We start from the raw sequence: 22,486 nt of genomic DNA, 5'->3' as shown, positions 1-22,486 counted from the left end.
TAGAGCGTTGGATAGAATGCCTTGTGGGATTTGTTCCAGCTCTCTGTGTTCAGATTTCAAACCTCACCAATGTCATCTTTCGTCCTTCAAATATTTGGTCGATTCCTCTGAGCGGGTGTCTGTCTATCTCTCTCCCACACTCTCACCGTTCTCCACCCTCACTCTCACCTCTCCCAACCCTCACTCTCACCTCTTTCCACCCTCACTCACCTCTTTCCACTCTCACACTCACCTCCCTCCACTCTCACTCTCACCTCACTCCACCCTCACTCTCACTTCTCTCCACCCTCACTCTCATCTTTCTCCACCTTCACTCTCACCTCTCTCCACCCTCACTCTCACCTATCTCCATCCTCACTCTCTCTCTCTCTCTCTTGTTACAATGTCCCAGCAGGAGAGCGGTTATGGAAACCACTCACAGTGTACTTTTCTTTAGAAATACGGAAAGATGGTGGGAGACGCTAGCAACATATTCTAAATGAAAAACGTGATATGCTACTATAAACCTTCAAGAAAGCCCTGGCGTACATTGAACAGCATGGAAAGCAAACAAATAAAAAAAAATATATATAAAAAGAAGTATTATAAAAACACATTTCTATGATCAACAAAGCTACTTCTCTTTACGAACTGAAACATCTAACATTTTGCAGCCCCATATAATTTTCTCATGATTTGTTTCGAAAATCGTTGTGAAATACTTGTACAGTTTTGAAATTACATCTTTCACATCAATTCCATATAAAACGTTTATTGTGATGGGAGACTTGCTTGCAATTTCCAAGAAAACTGATTACTAGTGCTTTCCTTACTCTCTATGTAATTAATAATTGACGGAATGGACATATCCCATAAATATACAACAAAAGACATAATGTTTTAGCGAAATCTTTTCACGTTATGGCTTCAATTTATGCTTCAGTGAAATCGTCAGTAACTTGGGAAAAGGCATAATATTCACAACGTCAATTTTCTTTCGACCCATAACACCCACCTTTGGCTTCGGCTCTTGTAAGGAAAACATTATTACATTATCGATAAATACAAATGAAATAGTGCATGTGAGCCAAATGTAGCTACAGTTATTTCACTTCACTTATGTCTTTAATGAACCTGTTAATGGCATGAGCATTATATAATCTCCCCTACTCTCTCTCCCCCTCTCTCTCTCTACTTTTCTAGCTTCGAACATAAGATAAAAATTAATAATTCATTGCCAAAATACGGACAGTCCATCTTCAACCCTAGGTCATCGACTTTAGTGCAAATCTATGATCAAAAGCTTGCCATCCTTGCTCATCTATTTTTATATCAGGGACAACAGTGTCTAAGGTATAGCTTTGTTCAATTAAGGCGGTAGATCACGATTTGAGTAAAATTCAACTTATATCTAGGTGTTAGAGTGAATATATAACGATTCCCTTGTAAGGTCGAAAGTAGTATTGAATAGAGATGAGTGCATGGATTATCATATCTATGAGTCGTTTTCAATCACCTTTCTTTCAATCACATCCTTATTAAGATGAGGAAACTAAAAACTATTTGAACCTAGCACAATCCCATTTCTCTACTCTCTAGGGCCGGAAATTTGTTTTTTCTTAGTTGTTTACAGCATTTTAGAAGAACGCATTAATTTAATTGAAAACAGGCAATAAATGTAGGAAAAACCCAAAATAGACCAAACAAGATGAATGTGATATCAAGGCGATCGAAACGAATATAATTCCAGTTAAAGAATACACAATTCTGAACTTTTAGCTGAAGAATTATGATGTCTTGGCATCTAGCCATTTCTAACTGATAACTTTTCTTTTTTATATCTTTAAAAAAAATGTAGTTCGAACAGAGAATGTTCGGCTGAATTTGTGGAATGAACCCATGTTGTCGAGATTCCTGGTTTCATGAAACTTAGAGTCTCTTCCATATTTTTTTCAGAAGAATTCTTTTTAAAAAGAAAAGTGGATGTGCCAGAAGCTGTCATCGTTTACATCAATTCTTAGTTTGTATGATGCATACATAAAAGTTCTATGAGTGAAAAGATTTTGTTTGGAGGAAAGATTAGTAATATTGAAATCTCTATGATGTTAGAGCTTAGGACTCTGATTTCACTTAAATCAAGTCGTGTTGTTAAGCATTTCAGAGAAACAAATGACAGAACAAATGGCGCGCAGAACAAAATGCATATCAACATCTCTTTGCGTTATGTTTCAGACGTGTTAGATGCCCTTTTGAGCATAGGACATCTCTTTAAAGAAGCTTGTGCAGATATGAAAACACTTGACAATAAAGTTTGTAATAACGTGTTTTGAGCCACCTCTGTTTACATTTTAGAACCAAAGAGATGAAAATGTGATAATTCTCATAGTGAAATGGTTCACAGAAGTTGCCACCTTTCAACCCCACCCCAAACTAAATAAATTGCTACTGTCTATCAAAAGAATAATTTTCAACTGAGGATAACCTTTAAGAAAATATACACAAATAGGGTTTTATGAATTGGCATCTGGTGCCTTAGATAGCCATGGTAGGAGTCTGAATGAAATTCTTTCATCACGAAGCCTTTTCATACATCAAGTTACTTTCTTCTGAATGGTATTTCGTCTCCTGCACCAACTCACATTATTTGCATCAATTATGGAAACTCATACACTCAATGATCTACTCGAAGATGAAAATTGAGCAGTGACAGATACTCACCAGTTCATTAATAATGGTAGTGGAAATCTAATTTATATTCTAACTGGAACTAATGTCTTGGAAATGCCTTTGATCAGTATTTCATGAAAGTGTTATCCTCATGGATTCGGCAAGATTTGAAAAGAGAAGCAGGTTTAAGTATTGTTCCACACCAGTAGCAGACACTGAAAACCAGAGATGTCACAGGAGGGAAATTAGGAACTGGTACATGATAGCAAGTGGCTGGCAGTATTAAAAGTTCCAACAAAATGGTATAAATTTCCCCATATGTAAATAAGAAAGGCTTATTTTCATAATTTGCGACGATGCTTATAAAAGTAAAGTATCAAGAAGCAAAAGGTATATAACTTCGGGAGGTGAAAGATTCAATGTATGAAATGGTACACAATTAAGAAAACGCAATCCTGAGCGGGTAGGTACTCGTTTCAGGTACAACTGTTTGATATTCAATATTTAATACGTTAGTGTAATTCACTCCTTAAGCACAGAAGTTGTAGTAATACTTCGATGCAATTTCTACCACATTATTACTGAAAACCGAGAAGCTGAAATCTGGATTCATTCCAAAATGAAACCACATCGTTTCCCTCAACAGCAATGATTCAATATTCGGTGAAAAATTATACAAAGCAACAATTCTCATGCTTTCTCTGAACAGTACTGCGTATTACATTGTGCCTAAAAACGAAGAACATGTTCTTCAACTCAGTGAAAAATATGCAGCGGCCGTTAGTATCCCATGTTTTTTATTTCCACAACTGAGAAAGTATGTGATATAATTTTTCCGCAAGGCTTTCTCCAATGAAAACCAAACAGATAATATACAGAGATAATCTAAAAATGAAGTTGTTTGTCTAGGACAAGGAACCTGGAGGGAATGTCCTCAGTGAGCGATGTCTTGGTACTAACATCTGAAAAGAGCGCATTTCAAGCAAGCATTAGCCTGTAACGGGAGAGAAATGAAGAACAGGTACATTACAGCGAGTGTTTGTCTGCATCATATTTCCGGGAAACTAGCATAAATGTTTCCCCCCATATGCAGATAACAAAACCTTACAAATCAAGGGTGGATTGAAAAAGTAAACAAGCTAGTTCCAGTATAGCTTGCACCTTCATTTACAAAGTGCATCATAAATCTTGATGGAAAGTGCTCTTCTTCAATGTGAAAATGTAATAAAGAAAAAATGAGATTTCACAATAAATGCACTGTGTAAAATGACATAGATGTTTCCAACTTAACCTACATTAGTTTTAAATCTACAATTATAAAAAAATAGATAATGCGTTTAATATTCACATTCTTTAAAGTTTGACTCTTTCTAGTCTTTAATGTGCGCTTGATATTTCATTAATATAATATAAAATCTTTTTTAGCGTTTGATGATGATTTGTAGCTAAGCACTTATATTTTTTTCTAAAATAACTTAACAATAAGAGATTTATATGATCATAAACATAAAACCTTATGCAGATAAAATAATTGTCGAGAGATTACAGATCGTAAGTTCAAAGCGAAAGGTACCCACTATGATTAAATGTTGAACAGTGACAAACCTTCAGTAAAGCAAAGCAGGCTCCCTGTATAACATTTTTCCTTAATGTTTTAGTCAGATTTGTAATGGAAGGGCAACACACGTTTCTTTTCAGGGCACCCATAAATTATCAGAGAAAGAGAAGTTATCCTCTAGCACGTGACCTATTCGAGAGAGTCGTAAAAGGTAAAGTTACCCAAACGTTCGCTGGAGGCGTTAAGACTGGGTGTCAGATAATGGTTAGCACACCAAATCAAGCAAGCTTCTTCATAAAGGCTTCCATTTATTTTATGTTTATCAAATTCTGCTCATCTGGCTTATCTCGACCCTGGGCTATTGTAACACATACCAGCGTAAAAAATCGCTCACTGACATTGAAACAGAAATCATGGATTTATGAAGCATAATTCTTGCCTACAGTCATGCATGCCGCCATATTTATGGTTATGTTTCTTTCTACTGTTGATATTACTATTACAACAATTATCTTGTGAGAGTAGAATAATATATTGTATTTTGAATTCATACTTCAGTATTCTAGAGAAGAAAAGTGGGAAGTTATAGAATATTAACTGGCGTGTTAATGCTATACAATTCTGCAGCTTAATGTTTGCAATGCAAACAAAAAATTAAGAACTCCCATATTTCCATTATTCTACGTGTGATCTCGTGCAATATTAACAGGTTGAGCTTATAAGATTACAACAGACGGGGAGAGAAAAGCTGTGTAATATATTATACTCATCGCCAAACCCCACTGCATAATGCTTAAGCAATTTGCATTTCAAAGTTTTCTCCCCTAACTTTCTTGACAAGAACTAATGATAAAATGTTTTCACTTGGTTACTCGCTTTCACTTGATTACTCGCTGATTGATTAGAATTTTTGGGTGGGTTGAACGTTCACAACATTAAGTATTTTATCTCCACTTGACTATTTATTCTTCATGCTGAAGGTATCCCTGAAAACAATTCCCCCATTTCAATATTTCATCTTAAAATACACCTCACGGAACAAAAGAAATTATTGTTTGTATTGATAATTTTTACAGTGAAGAACAGTTTATGAAACACAATACAAATGAGAGTGAAGCTAGAATAATCCATACGAATATTGCTTTTCCATTTTCATTGCACAATAGAACTTTTAAAATACATAGATTCATACATACATAGACACATACAAACATAGACATACGCCTAAACACACGTATATATGGAAGTATTTTATCTGTATACATGTTATCTATGTATCTATGTATGTATACATAGATATACGCATACATAAATTGGATGTATTTCTGTCCAAAAGCATATATATATATATATATATATATATATATATATATATATATATATATATATATATATATATATATATATTTATCTCAATACTTTTATATATATATATATATTTATGTATATATATATGTATATATATATACATACACACATATATATATATATATAATTTTACCATTCCATTATATAAAATCATAATGCATAATATTTTACTTAATATCTTAAGTATTATACCGTGTTTTACTTAACGTCTTAAGAGGTGCACAGAAATAATTCTATCTTTCCGAGTAGTTAATTATTTTATAGATATTTTATTGGAGAAAAATTATTTTATTGCTATTTTATCCGAAGAACGTAGAATCTTTTGCATTAAATTTCAGTTTATAATTAAAGTATCCTATATTCTTATAATCGCTAATCCCTGTTTTGATGGCAAGAGAAAACATAATGAAGTCCATTTAAACATTTTGCAATTTAACTATTAGGGAACTTTCTCATTTAGCCAGCATAGATCTCGAGCATTTAATCGATATATCATCGATTCCAGTTGCCATGTTCGAGTTTGAAATCAGGCTGTTTAGTTACGAAATGAAATACAATGAATTATTTCGACTGGCATCCACGTATTTGCGGGTTATCACAGACAAAGTCTCAGTAAGTTAGCATCTGAACAGAAAAATGAGCTATTTAGAAATGTTCTTTCTTTCAAAATTAAAGAAGATCACTAAAAGATAGAAAACTATACAAAAATCAGGAAAACAAACCACTGCCTATTTATAGTAGTCCTCAACTATATAAAACTAAAAAAATCGAACTTTTCAAATGTTTTGCATTACAACCTGTGTTACAACTAGTACTCCATCGGTTGCGTTGACCAGAGTTCCAGTTGATCCGATCAACTGATCAGCCCGCTCGTGAAATGAACATTCACAGACGTGCGTGCCCTTAACGTAGTTCTCGGGTAGATTCGGTGTGACGCAGAATGGGATTAGACTGACCCTTTGAATTACAAGTACAACTCATTTTTGCCAGCTGAATGAACTGGACCAACATGAAATAAAGTGACTCGCCCAAGGATACGACGCATCATGGGGAAACGAAATCACGCGCGTAAAATCGTAAGCCGAATAACCCGACCACTAAACTATGCGCAATCACCGTGTCATATTTTATGAATTTCCGGCATATTTCACAGAGAAAAAGAGTTTAAAATAAGTTTAATCTCTGGAATGTGAAAATATGTAATAACTATTAGATGCGATTCATTTGGAAAATGGCTCTCAGAACAGAAATATTCCTGGTTATATCCAAGATGAAAGCCAAATTAGAACCAAGTCTGCATTTACAAACATTAAATTTCCTTGTAAATGTTAGGATGCATCCTCTCAATCCATTTCTAACTTAGACAACTTTTGGTTCTGATTATTTAGTGTCCATATAGCACTAGCAATTAAATAGGACACGCCACACCTTTCATCTTTTTCTCAACACACTCATCAGACCGTTTAATGATCAATTTCCATCTTCATCCTTTTATTGCCTGTGCAAACATGGGACGTTTTGATTATATCCATCTAACAACATGTTTACCAATATACATTATATATTACCCCACGCGACAAACAGAATCTTCTCACCTCACTGCTCTCAAACCTCAAATCAATTACTTGGACATAGCTCCGTCATTTCTAATCAGACTACATTTGTCAACAAATCTACTTCTCTCCAGAGTCTCACACATGCCGAAACCTATGACCCTAATAGCATCCCTTGCATCAGCGGTTTCATAGTCTGGTGAAACAAACTGCTCAAATCACCAGGAAAAACTCGCAGATCATCTGAAATTGCATTGCGCTTAATTACTACCTCAGACAGATTTACACAAACGATCAACAAAAGAGTTAAAGATACATTTGCATGTTGCTACAAATTTTATCATAATCACGACTGGAATGCCTATTTTCATGCTAAGACGGACTGTATTCATTCTTCATTCATTCTTCTATATTTTCTGCATTCATTCTTCTCTCTGTCATTCTCCACTTAAAAATGATCTGCAATCTGCTATGAAATGCACATTGGTACCAACATCTATGAACATTTGTTGGCCCTAATGTTTTGTTGTCTCACAGCATTCTTTTTGTAATGAAAATGGTCGCCTTCATGATACACTTAATCATACACAGGCACGCACATAAAGATATATACACACACTCAAACAGAGACGTACATATATGCATATATGCATACATACATGTATACATACATACACACATACATACATACATAATACATACATACATACACGAACTCCTATGCGAATTACACCCCACTCCTAAATTCGTTTCCAAATGTGACATCCTACAATGTGATATTGATCTCTCACCTATATAAATTTCAAAATCTGAATGCCAAAATTAATCTTCTTTTGTAATGACAGAAAATATTTCAGGTTTGATCAATTTGTGACCCCATCGAAGGATTATGTGTGTCTAAGTGTTAGTGACTGGCATATTTGTCTTGTGATAGAGACGCTTATACACGCGCAAACACGCAGCACAGTAGACCGCATCAAATATATAACCAGCACATTGATTTCCAGTGACCTCTTCTTGATCAGGTTACAGAAAGGAGTTTATGGATGCAGTGTTTGTTTGTATATCTACATACACACATTAAAGGAATGAAAGAAGCACCATATCTATAACTCCATTTATATATTTATACATACATACATACATACATACATACTTACATACATACATACATACATACATACATACATACATACATACATACATACATACATACATATGTGTGTGTAGTGTGTGTATATGATGAGTGGCATATCATGGCAGATCATAACCTCACATTCAGGTTCATTGTTCTGATTTACTTTCATACTTGCAAGTAAGCAGATATGACTTTTCACCGCGCATCCATCGCCAAAAAACTTTATAATATACAAAACAGATCAAAGGATGGTATGAGATTGGGGCATCTGTACGTCGATAGATATAAGCGACAAAAGGTTGAACAACGCTTTTGTCCTTCTCTCAATTATCTAGTAGGTTCCAATGATAGGCATTGCAAGGTGCCTGGCTGTGTTTTGACTCAAAGGTCTATGTCAGAGTACCTATCTGCTAAAAGTGTTGCTTTCCCTATGGCTTTTTCAAGAACAGCGGGAGCCGCATCTACTCCTAAGAAGTCTATTTAACTCACAGATAGTATACTGACAAGCATTGCCGTTGGAAGTCAGTACGGGCCTGTGGGCAATTAAGAGGTTACACAACGCTCTCCACAACTCCAGAACTGGAACTTCTCTAGTTAAATGCCATACCCATGACAATATACCTACTTACCTACCTACCTACCTACCTACCTACCTACCTACCTACCTACCTACCTACTTACATACATACATACATACATACATACATACATACATACATACATACATACATACATACATACATACATACATACATACATACATACATACATATATACATACGGACATACATACGTACATACATATATACATACATATACATATACATATATGGCTCTCTTGTGTGACCCCTCCGTCCGGCATTCGCCTTGATAGATCGCTAGCCACTAAACCTTTTTTTTTATTTTCACTCCCTGTATATTTCTGTGTTCCTTTCTGCCGAAGAGCGTAGGCTCGAAACATAAAAGACTTTCTCATTTCCCGAGCGTCAAACTAATACATCTGTTTGTTGTTTACACACCCATCTTCCTCTTTTGTTTTTTTGTTTTTTTTTGTAAATTCTCTCTACGTACATACATACATACACACACACACACATATATATATATATATATATATATATATATATAATTTTAATCCAAACGGGAAACAAAAAAACAACAACAATGGAACAATTACAGTGTTATTATTAATAGGCGCTCAGGAAATGGAAGCAGGGAGGTATATATATATATATAAGCAAATATTCTCCAATCCGAGTAGCATACACTAATACAGCCGGTTGTCCGGTTTCTGTTGCGTGTATATTCCCCGATGCACTGGGCGCCGGTCGGTCAGTCGCAGCATTACTAATTTTTGCCAGCTGAGTGAACTGGAACAACATGAAATGAAGTGTTTTGCTCAAGAACACAACATGTTGTCCAGTTCAAGAATGGAAACCACGACACTAGGATCATGAGCGTACATATAAGCATATATACATACATACATAAATATATACATACATAATACATATATATTATATATATATAATATATATATATATATATATATATATATATATATATATATATATATATATATATATATATATATATATATACCCCTCTCCTAAATTGCTATGTCAACAACGAGCTTTGGTTTCTGGAATTTAACAATCTACATATTATATAAGCCCATCATATAATGTCTATCATCTCTAGTCACAATTAATTCACACCATCTCAAACACATTACACAAGATTTGGATCAGCCCGTCTATCTTCCCTGGTACCCAAATTAATCAGATTTAATTGTTCCCGATCTTTATTTATGTCTCTCGTAATTTTTATTTTGTGATTATTGGACCCTGTTTCTTATGTAATTGAACGAGGTGTAGAATAAACGATATACATTGGTGATTATACTTAGGCGGTGAGCTGGCAGAACCGTTAGCACGCCGGGCGAAATGCGTAGCCGTATTTCGTCTGCCGTTACGTTCTGAGTTCAAATTCCGCCGAGGTCGACTTTGCCTTTCATCCTTTCGGGGTCGATTAATTAAGTACCAGTTACTCACTGGGGTCGATGTAATCGTCTTAATCCGTTTGTCTGTCCTTGTTTGTCCCCTCTATGTATAGCCCCTTGTGGGTAGTAAAGAAATATATATACATTGGTGATTAATGCATGGAATTCTGTATTACCATAAAAGAAAAGAGATTAATTATTATATATGTAATGACAATCATATCTACCACGGACATGTAAAATTAGAAATAAATTAATACATGTGTGTGTTTGTGTGTGTGTGCCATTTCGTATATATTTCCTCTTTACTCTTTTACTTGTTTCAGTCATTTGACTGTGGCCATTCTGGAGCACTGCCTTTAGTCGAGCAAATCGACCCCAGCACTTATTCTTTGTAAGCTTAGTCGAACCTCTAGTTATGGGGATATAAACACACTACCATCGGTTGTCAAGCGATGTTGGGGGGACAAACACAAACACATAAACACACAAACACACACACACACACACACACACATATATATATATATATATATATATATATATATATATACATACATATATACGACGGGCTTCTTTCAGTTTCCGTCTGCCAAATCGACTCATAAAGTTTTGGTCGGCCCGAGGCTATATTAGAAGACATTTGCTCAAGGTGCCACGCAGTGGGACTGAACCCGGAGCCATGTGGTTGGTAAGCATGCTACTTACCACACAGCCACTCCTGCGGCTATATATATATATATATATATATATATAGGTATATATATATATATATATATATATATATATATATATATATATAATATATAGGTATATATATATATATTATATATATATATATATATATATATATATATATATATATATATATATATGTAGGTCCCGGGTTGGTTCGGGGTTAACCACAGTAAATAAGGTACTCAATACATACTTTGATACTTTGATAGGTTTCGGCCATTATTGGCCCAGGCCATGTCTAACTTAATAGCACCACCTGGTGAAGTCTTTCAAGTCAGAATTTGGGCACTATGGCCCACTCAAGTAGAGAGTTATTGTTTACAGAGACATATCCGGGTGTAGGGGGTTTATCCGGGATTTCTTGAAGGAATCTGTCCAAAGACTTCTTGAACCCTATAGGGTCAGTTTCTGTTTTAATGTGTTTTGGTGTAATGTTAAAGAGAGCGGGGCCAATTGAGGTGAAATAATTGTGCCGTATTGTTGTTATGAGATGAGAATGCGATTTTTGTTTTGGGCGGATGGCACGGGGCCCAAGCCCATAGCAGAGTAAAATTATATATATATCTATATATATATATATATATATATATACATATATATATATATATATTCACACCACACACACTCATATATAGTGTATGTAGATACACATGCATGAATATATATGCACATATATTTATATACATCTATGTATGTATTTAGTAAATTTACTGTTGATATGAACTTAAATCTTATTAAAATCCTCTCTATTGCCGACTATAATACTTAGTTGGATCTACTTCTAGTCGTTTTCACAACTAATGTCATACATCGTATTGTTGTTGCTGTTGGTGTTGCTGGTGGTAGCGGCTGTGGTGGTGGTTGTGGTGGTGATGGTGTTAGTGATGGTAGTATTGATGGTAAATGAAACGGAAATGAAAGTGTTTGCATTTCCTCTTTTCAAAACCCAGCCACTTGTTCCTGTCTATGAAAATATTTATTATATATACAATCTGTGCTAAATAGAATTGAAAACATCCTTACATTAAAAGGAAATTTGAAGATATTGGAGATTGGAAAAATTTAAAGGAATTATTATAAATGAACGAGAAATCCATTACAGTTTGACATCATTCAGAAAACTAAAGTGATAGTTTGTTTTAAAGGGAAATAACCCGACATACACAATAATTCAGGAATGTTGGAGATGTAAAGGGAGATAATAGCTATTTCCATATCCAGCATATGCTTATATCGATCAATACTAAAATAGTTAGGCTGGAATCTAGATATAGTTAGTACAGAGTCAATAAAGTAAGCGAAGCCGTATCTTCGTACACTGTCTGCATGAACGTTCACGCTCACCTACCCATCCCTTGCATATGCTTCTGCAAGTATGATTTATCGATTTTGGATTGACTTTAGTGATTTGACTGTTCAACTTGAATACATTTCAACAACTACAGTCGATCGATCTCTCGCTCTACACGATGATTTAACCAATCAATTGAACCCATGCATGAGGAGTCTGTAGAAATGTACTGTCTCTTTCAGCGTTGGCTATAAATTTATATTTAGAACAATCAATTCTCATATTTTAAGTGGATATAGAACAGCAGTTCTAACACATTGTCTAAAAATGGGTCTAACAAAACTATAGCTTTTGTCTTCTGCTCATTAATTTATTTACTTTCTTTACATTATTTTAAACTTTTTTTCATATAAATTTTGTATTTTTCATTCCCTCTATGATTAAAAAGTAGAAGGAAAAAAAATCGAAAACAATAAAGAATACCTCCTTCCATTAAGCATTTGATCACCAATCGAAAGTTTACTCAGGTCAGTGTCTTGAGGTTTATGGGCGTGGGAAGACAGCAACGTTGGGAATAAAATCTGAAGAAAGAATGCAAGTAGAGAAGAGCTCAGATTAACCTAAATCGCTGCCATAATAGAGTAGCGAGAAGAAAATAGTTTTCGTTTTCTTTTCGTTTTTTTTTTTTCGTTCTGAAATTTGTCTTTGTACATTTGCTGATTATTTTTATGTTTCTGTAGAGAAATGACAACCTTCTAGTCATAATGGACCACAAATGAATGATAAGAATGAATTTCGATGATGTTTTATTTTTATTTAAAGAATAATAATCATGTTACTTAGCTTTTAGCTTCTTCTTAAAGTCGAACAACGAAAGGAAGAGGAAAGCGGAAAGCGAACACAGAACTAGTAAATCTAGCAATATTTCTGTCTACATATTCAGACATCCTTATCCACAATCGCATCACTTGATCATTGTGGATATATACGTAACATACAATACATAATTCTTACATACAAAGTTATATAGACTTATAAAAGATGCTATATAGAATTATATAGAATTATAGAGTGGTATAACAGCATACTCTACAGCATTATAAATTAATGTATAGAAGAAAAGGATAGTATGTCATATTAAAAACTTACTAACATCACAGATTTTCCGTAGTCGCTCATGCTAAAAATAGCAGCCAAATTTCCCTTAAATCCGTACTTTGACTTTTCTAAACAAGAAAATGACACATTGAATTATATAACCTAAATGCGATAACCGAAATAACAGATAGAAAGGTCACAGCTAGAATGATTTTAATCATAGATTCATTCTTTTAGAATTGACATGGGATTAAGCAAGAACGTTTTATATTTATTTGTGCTTTCTGTCTACAAATTTCGAAAACTTCATGGAATCTTTAATCTTTATTTCTTCAGAGTTAATAATATAAGTATTAGTTATATAGAGAGGTGAATATCTTTGACTTTACATATCCTATATATATATTTGTCAATATTTATAAATTCCGGATCTGTTCATGAGGAAGAGAGGAATCCAGTTCATCAGGAATGATGCTTCTAAGATGCAAGAACAACTTTAAACTAAAAATAAAATAAAATGAATATAATAAAATGAGAGTTTTCTTCCGAAGAACCAGTCCTGCAACGGTGGAAGCGTTGGTGATGCCACGATGTAAACACACCTTTCTGGGACCCGTCGACGACAAAGATACGCAGAGAGAATGACAGAGTGGGGAGAGACCGTTTTATTAAATGACAGGTGAATTAAAAAATCCTAAACTTCTTTGGAAAAAGAAAAAGGTGTAGATGCCACGATGTAAACACACCTTTCTGGGACCCGTCGACGACGAAGATACGCAGAGAGAATGACAGAGTGGGGATAGGAAAAAGACAAAGGTGTAACAATCAAAGGGATGGAACAGAAATTAGACCTCAGGGAACTGGAAGAAATACTGTGAAGAATCATTTCCAATACGCTAAACGACTCAGTCAATTTGCTTACGCGTAGTGAACACATCTATCCTATCCTACATTGGCACTTTAGAAACGTTATTGTCTGGCCGATATTTTTGTGGCATCGGGCAAATAAATGAGATTAGAGGAATAAAGTAATGTAGTTTCGAATTTTGACCGATGTGTAGGCGCTCCAGTTTACACCGGATTGCCATTGAATGGTTTCCGGTTTTGGCACGAGGCCAGCACATTTAGTGGAAAGGAGCTAGTCCATTATATCGACCTCAGTGCCCCACTTATATGAAGCTATCGTTTCCATGAAGTTATTTGAAATAGTGTTTATACAAGAAATATCTTTGCAGCTCTCTTAAATAATATTGTTTTATCACATATTACAAATATCAACCAACAATTTACCGGTTTCAAAACAGTTCCAAATGATATAATAGATTAAACGAATGCAAACCACTTTGATATGCTTAGATAATTAGATTACAGAGTTGAGCAATGGGTAGGAATGGGTTATTAACAGAGTCTGGCGATTCAATTTACTAAAACTTTCTGCCATGCTAAATTTTCACAAACAAAAAGCATTAATTGGATTTGTTATAATAAACTTTGATACATGTATATGTGTACATATTGATAAACACATACCTACACGTATTCATAAATGCATACGTACATGCACATACACACACACACTCACACACACACACAGAGGAGAAGTCTAAATTATGTTATTCCATTATGTAACGTTAAAATAAGAATTTTTCAGTGGATGTAATATTATCAATTAGTTGTAGGATTCGTAGGAATTAAGGTGTTGTAACATGCAGAAGGAATATAAAGGGGCCAGACCCATACATACATACATACATACATACATACATACATACATACATTCATGCATCATACATATAAATTTATATACTCACATAAAAGGTTCCTGATCCAATACAAGTTATAGATACAACCTAGGGATGGTTCTAGACGCTTGTATAAAAGAAACATATAAATGGAGTTAAAAACTTTCACAACAGTTGTTTCAGTAACATTTTGTTTCTATTGATGAATGGTTCAAGTACTACGATTACACCGCTATCATAAGGGTATATATATAATAAGTATATAAAATATATAGCAATAGTATATATACATATACATATATATATATATATATATATATATATATATATATATATATATATACATATACACACACACATATATATATATATGTATTCATATATGTTCAATTATATTTATAATGCTGGGGTTTCCAAGAGAATCCACAGTGCCACTTCTGTGGGAAGTATGGCAGCCACAAACACATGCTGTTTACTTGCCCAAAGGCACTCCAGTCTGCATGGTATATATTTAGACATAATTTAGAGCTAAACATTGTTGCTTCAGATGCAAGAGAGGGTCAAGTGCGTGAACTGAGCTTGCGCAAAACAGCATTTGTGAAGCAATGTGTGATGCCAAAGAGACAGAAACCTCGGCAGGCCGAAGACAGAAGATAGGAGGTGTTCATGGAAAAGCCATTGCCTGAAAGCATCTTTGTGTCAGTACTCTGGACCAAACTGTTTTTTGTGGATGAGGAGGTCAGAGAGTGTGGTCCTTGGGGAGCTTACTGTGCCATGGGAGGAGAGTATTGCTGAGACTCATGAGTGGAAGCTGTTGGGCTATGAAGGGCTGGTAGCTGAGATTCGGGAGAAAGGTTACCTCTGTGAGCTGGTTGCGCTCGATGTCGGCTGCAGGGGTTTCCCAGCAGCTTCTCTCAACAGGTTGCTGAAAGTAGCTGGTGTATCTGCTGTAAGAAGACCATCAAGGAATGTGGGGGAAAAGCAGTTGAGTGTAGTGCTTGGATTACCAGAAGGTTTATGAATGCGTATAAGGCCACAGAAGTGTCACGAGTTCGGTTGCAACGCAATACGTCCAGCTGTTGCGGGCTCATCTTGTGGAGAGATACTGAGCTTAATGGGCCGAAATCATGTTAAAGAACGGCGCTCAACTGATAATTGCAGCCGGACGAGAAATGGACTACTCGGTGTTCATTGAGTTCCTATCACAATCATGAACCTGGTAGATTTCATAATGTAGCTTATACATACATACATACATACATACATACATACATACATACATACATACATACATACATACATACGCACACGCACAAACACGTACACATATTCCATAAAGCATATCCCCACACCACTAACTAGAAACCATTAAGTATTATATCCTGCAGCCCTGTCCTTATCGTACCGGGGTTTTGGCACCACACATTCGAATTGAGTACTCATTGAATTTTTTACTATCTATATTGTGCTCTTCGTCATCGTTTTGCGTTTGCATTTATGCATATCCATATAATGTTTGATTCTGAATTCTCTCGTTGTAGGTGCCTCCATTCTTGATGTATAAAGTCCGCCACGAAGCCGGTGAGCCGTTAGTCGGAAACGCTCGTTTCGAAGGCTACGTCGTAGATCTAGCAGCCAAAATAGCAGATCAGTTTCCCATGGATTACATCATCAAAATTGTAGAAGACGGTCACTATGGAGCCCTTACCGTCAATGGGACTTGGAACGGTATGATGGGAGAACTCACGCGACACGTACGTACACATTTCGGTCTGACTTACTACTGTTGTATGCGTATATTTTTCTGTTGACATTTTTTTACTACGTTTACATAACAATTGGAATATAGCGTGTGGTTTCTTAAGCCAATTTTTCTTTTAACACGAGTAGGGAGTTCTTACGTACAGAAATATATCTAGATTTCAGAGTACAATCTATTGTAAATATGCCATAGTATAACTGAATATTACTGATTATATTTGTATACTATCTAACGCAACACGAAAAATTATACAATTTCATATACATAAATGCCACTCTGTATGGCACTACAATTTCTTAAGCCAATTTTTCTTTTAACACGAGTAGGGAGTTCTTACGTACAGAAATATATCTAGATTTCAGAGTACAATCTATTGTAAATATGCCATAGTATAACTGAATATTACTGATTATATTTGTATACTATCTAACGCAACACGAAAAATTATACAATTTCATATACATAAATGCCACTATGTATGGCACTACAATTCAATGAAGCCATTTATTTCATTGTGTAAGTCTTCACTATTTAATATGTGCGCTATCCAAGCGAATGCAACTAAATACTATGTTTGTAGTATTTGCTTTGATATATAACAAAACATGGATTTTATGATTTAATAGAATTGAACCATCTTTCTGATTTCCGTACATGAAAATATTTGGTTTTAATATTACGATACCTAACAATTAATTGAATAAAACCACTAAGAGCAATAAATAAAATATTTTACTTTGGAATGCTGAAGAAGCAAATATATTCCTCAGTGATGTGACTGTGATAATATTATTATTCATAAATTTGATAAAATTATAAAATCAAATTAAAATATTCAGTCTTGTGAAATTAACTCCCCTTAGATTTCAGAAGTCAGTTTTCTTCATCCGCCAACATGTCTATAAATACCATCCAATCTACGCAATCAATTTGCTTTTTATGTTATTTCATTCTTACTTTATTTCAGGAAGTAGATTTAGTAATAGCCCCCTTAACTATCACATGCATGCGGGAAAGAGCAGCAGACTTTTCAAAACCCTTTATGAAAACCGGTATAAGCATTATGATAAAAAAACCCGATAAGCAGAAACCCAGTGTCTTCTCGTTCATGGACCCGTTATCTCAACAGGTTTGTATTCCAGACCATTTTTCATGTTTCTTTCTTATTTCCTCCATTCAGCTGCATATTTATTTAAAAATGCTATTTCGTAGCCACAATTAAACTCACTGTTCCCCATAAAAGTCTAAAACCAATGAAAATAATATCGATATCAATGAAGTAGTATACGGACATTTAAACAGTTTTCTTTCCCGCAAGTTTCGCTGTACGGTAAGAAGTTTGTTTTCAAACCACATGGTTCCGTGTTCAGTCCCACTATATATCGCATATATCAGCATAGTTATATATATATATATATATATATATATATATATATATATATACATTGTGTGTGTGTGTAGATATATATTTATATGTATATATATATATATATATATATATATGTATATATATATATATATATTCATATATATATACACACACACACATATATATATATATATATATATATATATATATATATATATATATATATATATATATATATATATATAACGGGAAGCTTTATGAAAATAAACAAAAGACGAAGGCAGGTGGAAAACAAACGAACAATTGTATTAGTATGGCGCTCAGGAAATATAAATAAAACAAGTCTTTAACGTTTCGAGCCTACGCTCTTCAACAGAAAGATACACAGAGAGAGAAAAACACAGAAAGAGGAGAGAAAAAAAATGCGTGCAGTAGCTAACGCAACAACATGGCGATCTGATTTCGGCCAGAGGTCAAAGATCAAACATGAGATGCGAGAGCGAAATAAGGGGAGATAATAGGGTTGATAAAAGGGTTGAGGGACCAGCTAAAAGTGCGTGGGAGGGGTCTGGATGTGTGTATGTATAGGGTTGGTGTATGTATTAGTATTATAAGGGTGTGTGTGTGTGTGTGTGTGTATGAGAGAGTATTAGTGCGTAGGATTGGTCTGGACGTGCGTATGTATGGGGTTGGTGTATGTATTAGTATGTATTAGTATGTATTAGTACGTATTGGTATGTATAGGTGTGTGTGTGTGTGAGAGAGAGAGTATAAGTGCGTATGCGGGGTCTGGACGTGTGTATGTATAGGGTTGGTGTAAGTATTAGTATGTACTAGTATGTATTAGTACGTATTAGTATGTATTAGTTGGTGTGTGTATTAGTATGGCACATCATATGTGATGTGATGTGTAAAGTCATGTGGTGTAGTGAGGAGAAGAGGGGGAGGGGGAGAAGAGGGGGAGAGAAGGGGAGGGGAAGAAGAGGGGGATGAGAAGGGGGAAGAGGAGAGGATGGGGGAGAATGAAGGGGAGGAGGGGGATGAAGGAGGAAAGAGGGAGAGGGGAAGAGAGAAGGGGAGAGAGGGAGTGAGGGAGCAGAGGGAAGGGGAAGAGGGAGGGAGAAAGAGGGAAGAGGGGAAGGGGAGTAGGGGTGAAAGGATGAAGGACTGAAGAAGTAGGGGTCGGGGGGAGAAAGGATAGGTGAGGAGGGGGGAGAGGGGGGTTAGATGAGGAGGGGGAGAGTTGAGACCAAATGGCGTGTAAGAGCGAAGAGAGAAGATTAATTCCTGTTCACGGCGCAAACGGGAATCCGGATGGCCTCTGTGTAAGGACAAACCGAACACAGATAGGTGTTGCAAGGAGTGACCGGTGGAGCGGAAATGGCGTGAGACCGGTGTGTCGTTCGCAAGGTGGATGTTACGAAGGTGTTCCGCGAACCGGTCAGCCAAGCGGCGTCCCGTTTGTCCGATGTACAAGGAATTGCAGAGAGAGCAAGAGATGCAATAGATAATATTGCTGGAGGTGCAGGTGAAGGAGTGGATGATGGGATAGGGTCGATGGTGGGTGCTAGTGAGGCGGGTGGTGTTGGAGAGGTAAGGGCAAGTGCGGCAACGTGGGCGGGAGCAGGGGAACGAGCCGGGTTGGGAGGTAGGGTCAGGGAAGGAGCTATGGACCAAAAGGTCTCGAAGGTTGTGGGCTCGTTTGAAAGAGGGAAGGGGTCGGTTAGGGAAGAGGTGTGAAGTGGACGGGTCGGACTGGAGATGACGGAAAGCTCGAAGAATGGTGCGTTGGAGACGTAGGGTCGTGGGGTGGTAAGTGAGGGGAAAAGGGAGGCGGGAGACTACAGGGCGGGTTCGGGGAGAGAGAGCAGATACACGGTCCACGGACCGTGCTCTGGCAAGGGCGGTGTGGATAGTGGTGAGGGGGTATCCACGTAGGGTGAAGTGGTGAGCCATACATTGAGACTGAGTCTCAAAGTCATGGTCGTCACTACAGAGCCTACGTAGACGGAGGAATTGGGAATAGGGGATGGAAAGCTTGGTGTGTTCTGGGTGGGAGGAAGAGAAGTTGAGGTATGAGTGTGAGTCTGTGTGTTTGTAGTGAATGGAGGTGGTAAGAGTGGAGTGAAGAATGCTAACCGAAATGTCGAGGAAGGAGACAGAGGTGTTGGAGATAGTGGAAGTGAAGTGGAGGGCTGGATGGAAAGATTGGACGAAAGAGAAGAAGGAATCTAGATGTTCGCGGGAGAGTGAGGTGGCACCGATAATGTCGTCAATATAACGACCATATAGTTCAGGAGTGGGACCAGTGAAATTAGAGAATATACACGCGTGCGTGTGGGTGTTCGTCTCCTACCACCAAATGCAAACCGGTGCTGGTGTGTTTATATTCCGGTAAATTAGCGGTAAGGCATGGATGCAGTCAAATGAATGAAACAAATAACATAAAAGAATGACGCAAGTGACATCGTATAGTTTCGACAGGGAACTGAATTACTGCCGGTCTTAGCAAAAATGTGGTGGTTTTCAACTGGTGATAGGAGACGAATGCATTTTTTTTTCATGCTAAAACTAATCCGGTTGAAATTGCCGAAATGCAAGAAATTTAACAACAAATAGCTTACAAACTACAGAATTTTCTCAAGAAAGCCAAGAGAAAAAGATGTTTTATGTAACACATTCTACCAGTATACGAAGTTTAAAAGCGTTTAGTTACAAAGAAATTATTTTTAAAATCTTCCAGTCAAAGGGAAAAGAACCCCAATTCCAACTGAAGTTAACTAAAGAACGAAGTAAATGCCTGGCTTTCACCTACATTGTTCCTGTCTTTTAAACCATAGATTATTTGATATATTTGGAGTTATATCCCTTATTTGCTGTTTGTAAAATTTGAATATGGTCGCATATTGTATAAAAGCATTCACATTTAAATCGCTGGCAGACCATTCCCGTCTACTATAGGCGCCGGAACAGATTGATTACAACTTTTCAAGCTGCCACGGTTCACCAGTGGTGATAGTTGAATCTCACTGTCAACGATATATAAAAATTCGCGGGATCTGGGACTTCCCACACCCGTCAAAACGATTCACGTATGACAATGATATAGACATGAGTGATTTTATGTATCATTAGTAAAAAACGTAGTATTCTTCAATCTAACACTACCACGTTAAGTTGGATATAAAAACTGCCTTACATATATATAGAGTGGAGGTGCGTGGCTTAGTGGTTAGGATGTCAACACCATGATCGTAAGATTGTGGTTTCGATTCCTGGACCGGGCGACGCGTTGTGTTCTTGAGCAAAACATTTCATTTCACGTTGCTCCAGTCGACTCAGTTGGCAAAAATGAGTAACCCTGCGATGGACTGGCGTCCTGTCCAGCTGGGGAACACATACGCCATAGAAACTAGGAAACCGGGCCCATGAGCCTGGCTAGGCTTTAAAAGGATGCATTTATATATATATATATATATATATATATATATATATATATATGAAGCTGAAATGCGAAAAAGCTGTTTGATTTCTAGGTTATTTGTCTCATTTTTGGATGGGAACGGTTTAAGGGGTGGTAGATGGGGTCGGATTGTCGCCAAAGTTTACACTGGGGTAAAATGGGGGGGGGGGCAATGGTGTGAGGAGGGTTGCAAGTAACTCGGGGCTACCGGTTGGTTGCCATGGTGAGGAATATGGGAAAGGCACAGAAGACGAACAAAAGAAGACAGGGGAAAGGAGACAACACGCACAAAACAACACCACCGCCAAAACTCGAGCGAAGCACGGGTCAAAATAGCTTGTATATATATATGTGTGTGTGTGTGTGTGTGTGTGTGTGTGTGTGTGTGGTGTGTGTGTGTGCGTGTGAGTGTATCTGTGTAGCGAGAGGGAGCTAAGCATGAGAAAGCGGGGGAGAGAGAAACGTTCACGATTCGTGGATCGGGCGTTGAGTAGTGCATTTGAGAAATATGTATGTATATGTATATATATATATATATATATATATATATATATATTATATATATATATATATATATATAATATATATATATATATATATATGTTTGTATGTGTGTGTGTGTGTGTATCTTTTTGTTTTCCTGTAAATTTCAACTCCGTATATATATATATATATATGTGTGTACACACACACACACACCACACACACACATATTCACTCTGTACATTTCACTGACCTCCATGGGTAATTATATACAC

At 36.3% G+C, this 22,486-nt stretch overlaps 1 protein-coding gene across 4 annotated transcripts in view; it reads left to right on the top strand.

Annotated features, from left to right (window-relative positions):
- Positions 1-22,486, top strand: part of LOC115210959 (glutamate receptor 4) — a 676,560-nt gene that overhangs the window by 215,117 nt on the left and 438,957 nt on the right. For all 4 annotated transcript variants that reach the window (XR_004999835.1, XM_029779782.2, XM_029779772.2 and 1 more), the window contains exons 10-11: positions 16,676-16,888; positions 17,864-18,025. Coding sequence is in view for 3 of the 4 variants with exons in the window: in XM_029779782.2 (XP_029635642.1) it covers positions 16,676-16,888; positions 17,864-18,025 (375 nt within the window). In the remaining variant the exon portion in view is untranslated. The remainder of the gene's footprint in view (positions 1-16,675; positions 16,889-17,863; positions 18,026-22,486) is intronic.

This window comes from Octopus sinensis, linkage group LG1 (genome assembly GCF_006345805.1).
Source record: "Octopus sinensis linkage group LG1, ASM634580v1, whole genome shotgun sequence".
NCBI classification, from domain to species: domain Eukaryota; kingdom Metazoa; phylum Mollusca; class Cephalopoda; order Octopoda; family Octopodidae; genus Octopus; species Octopus sinensis.
The sequence above is the reverse complement of the archived record's forward strand: the minus strand, read 5'-3'. Positions and strand labels throughout refer to the sequence as shown.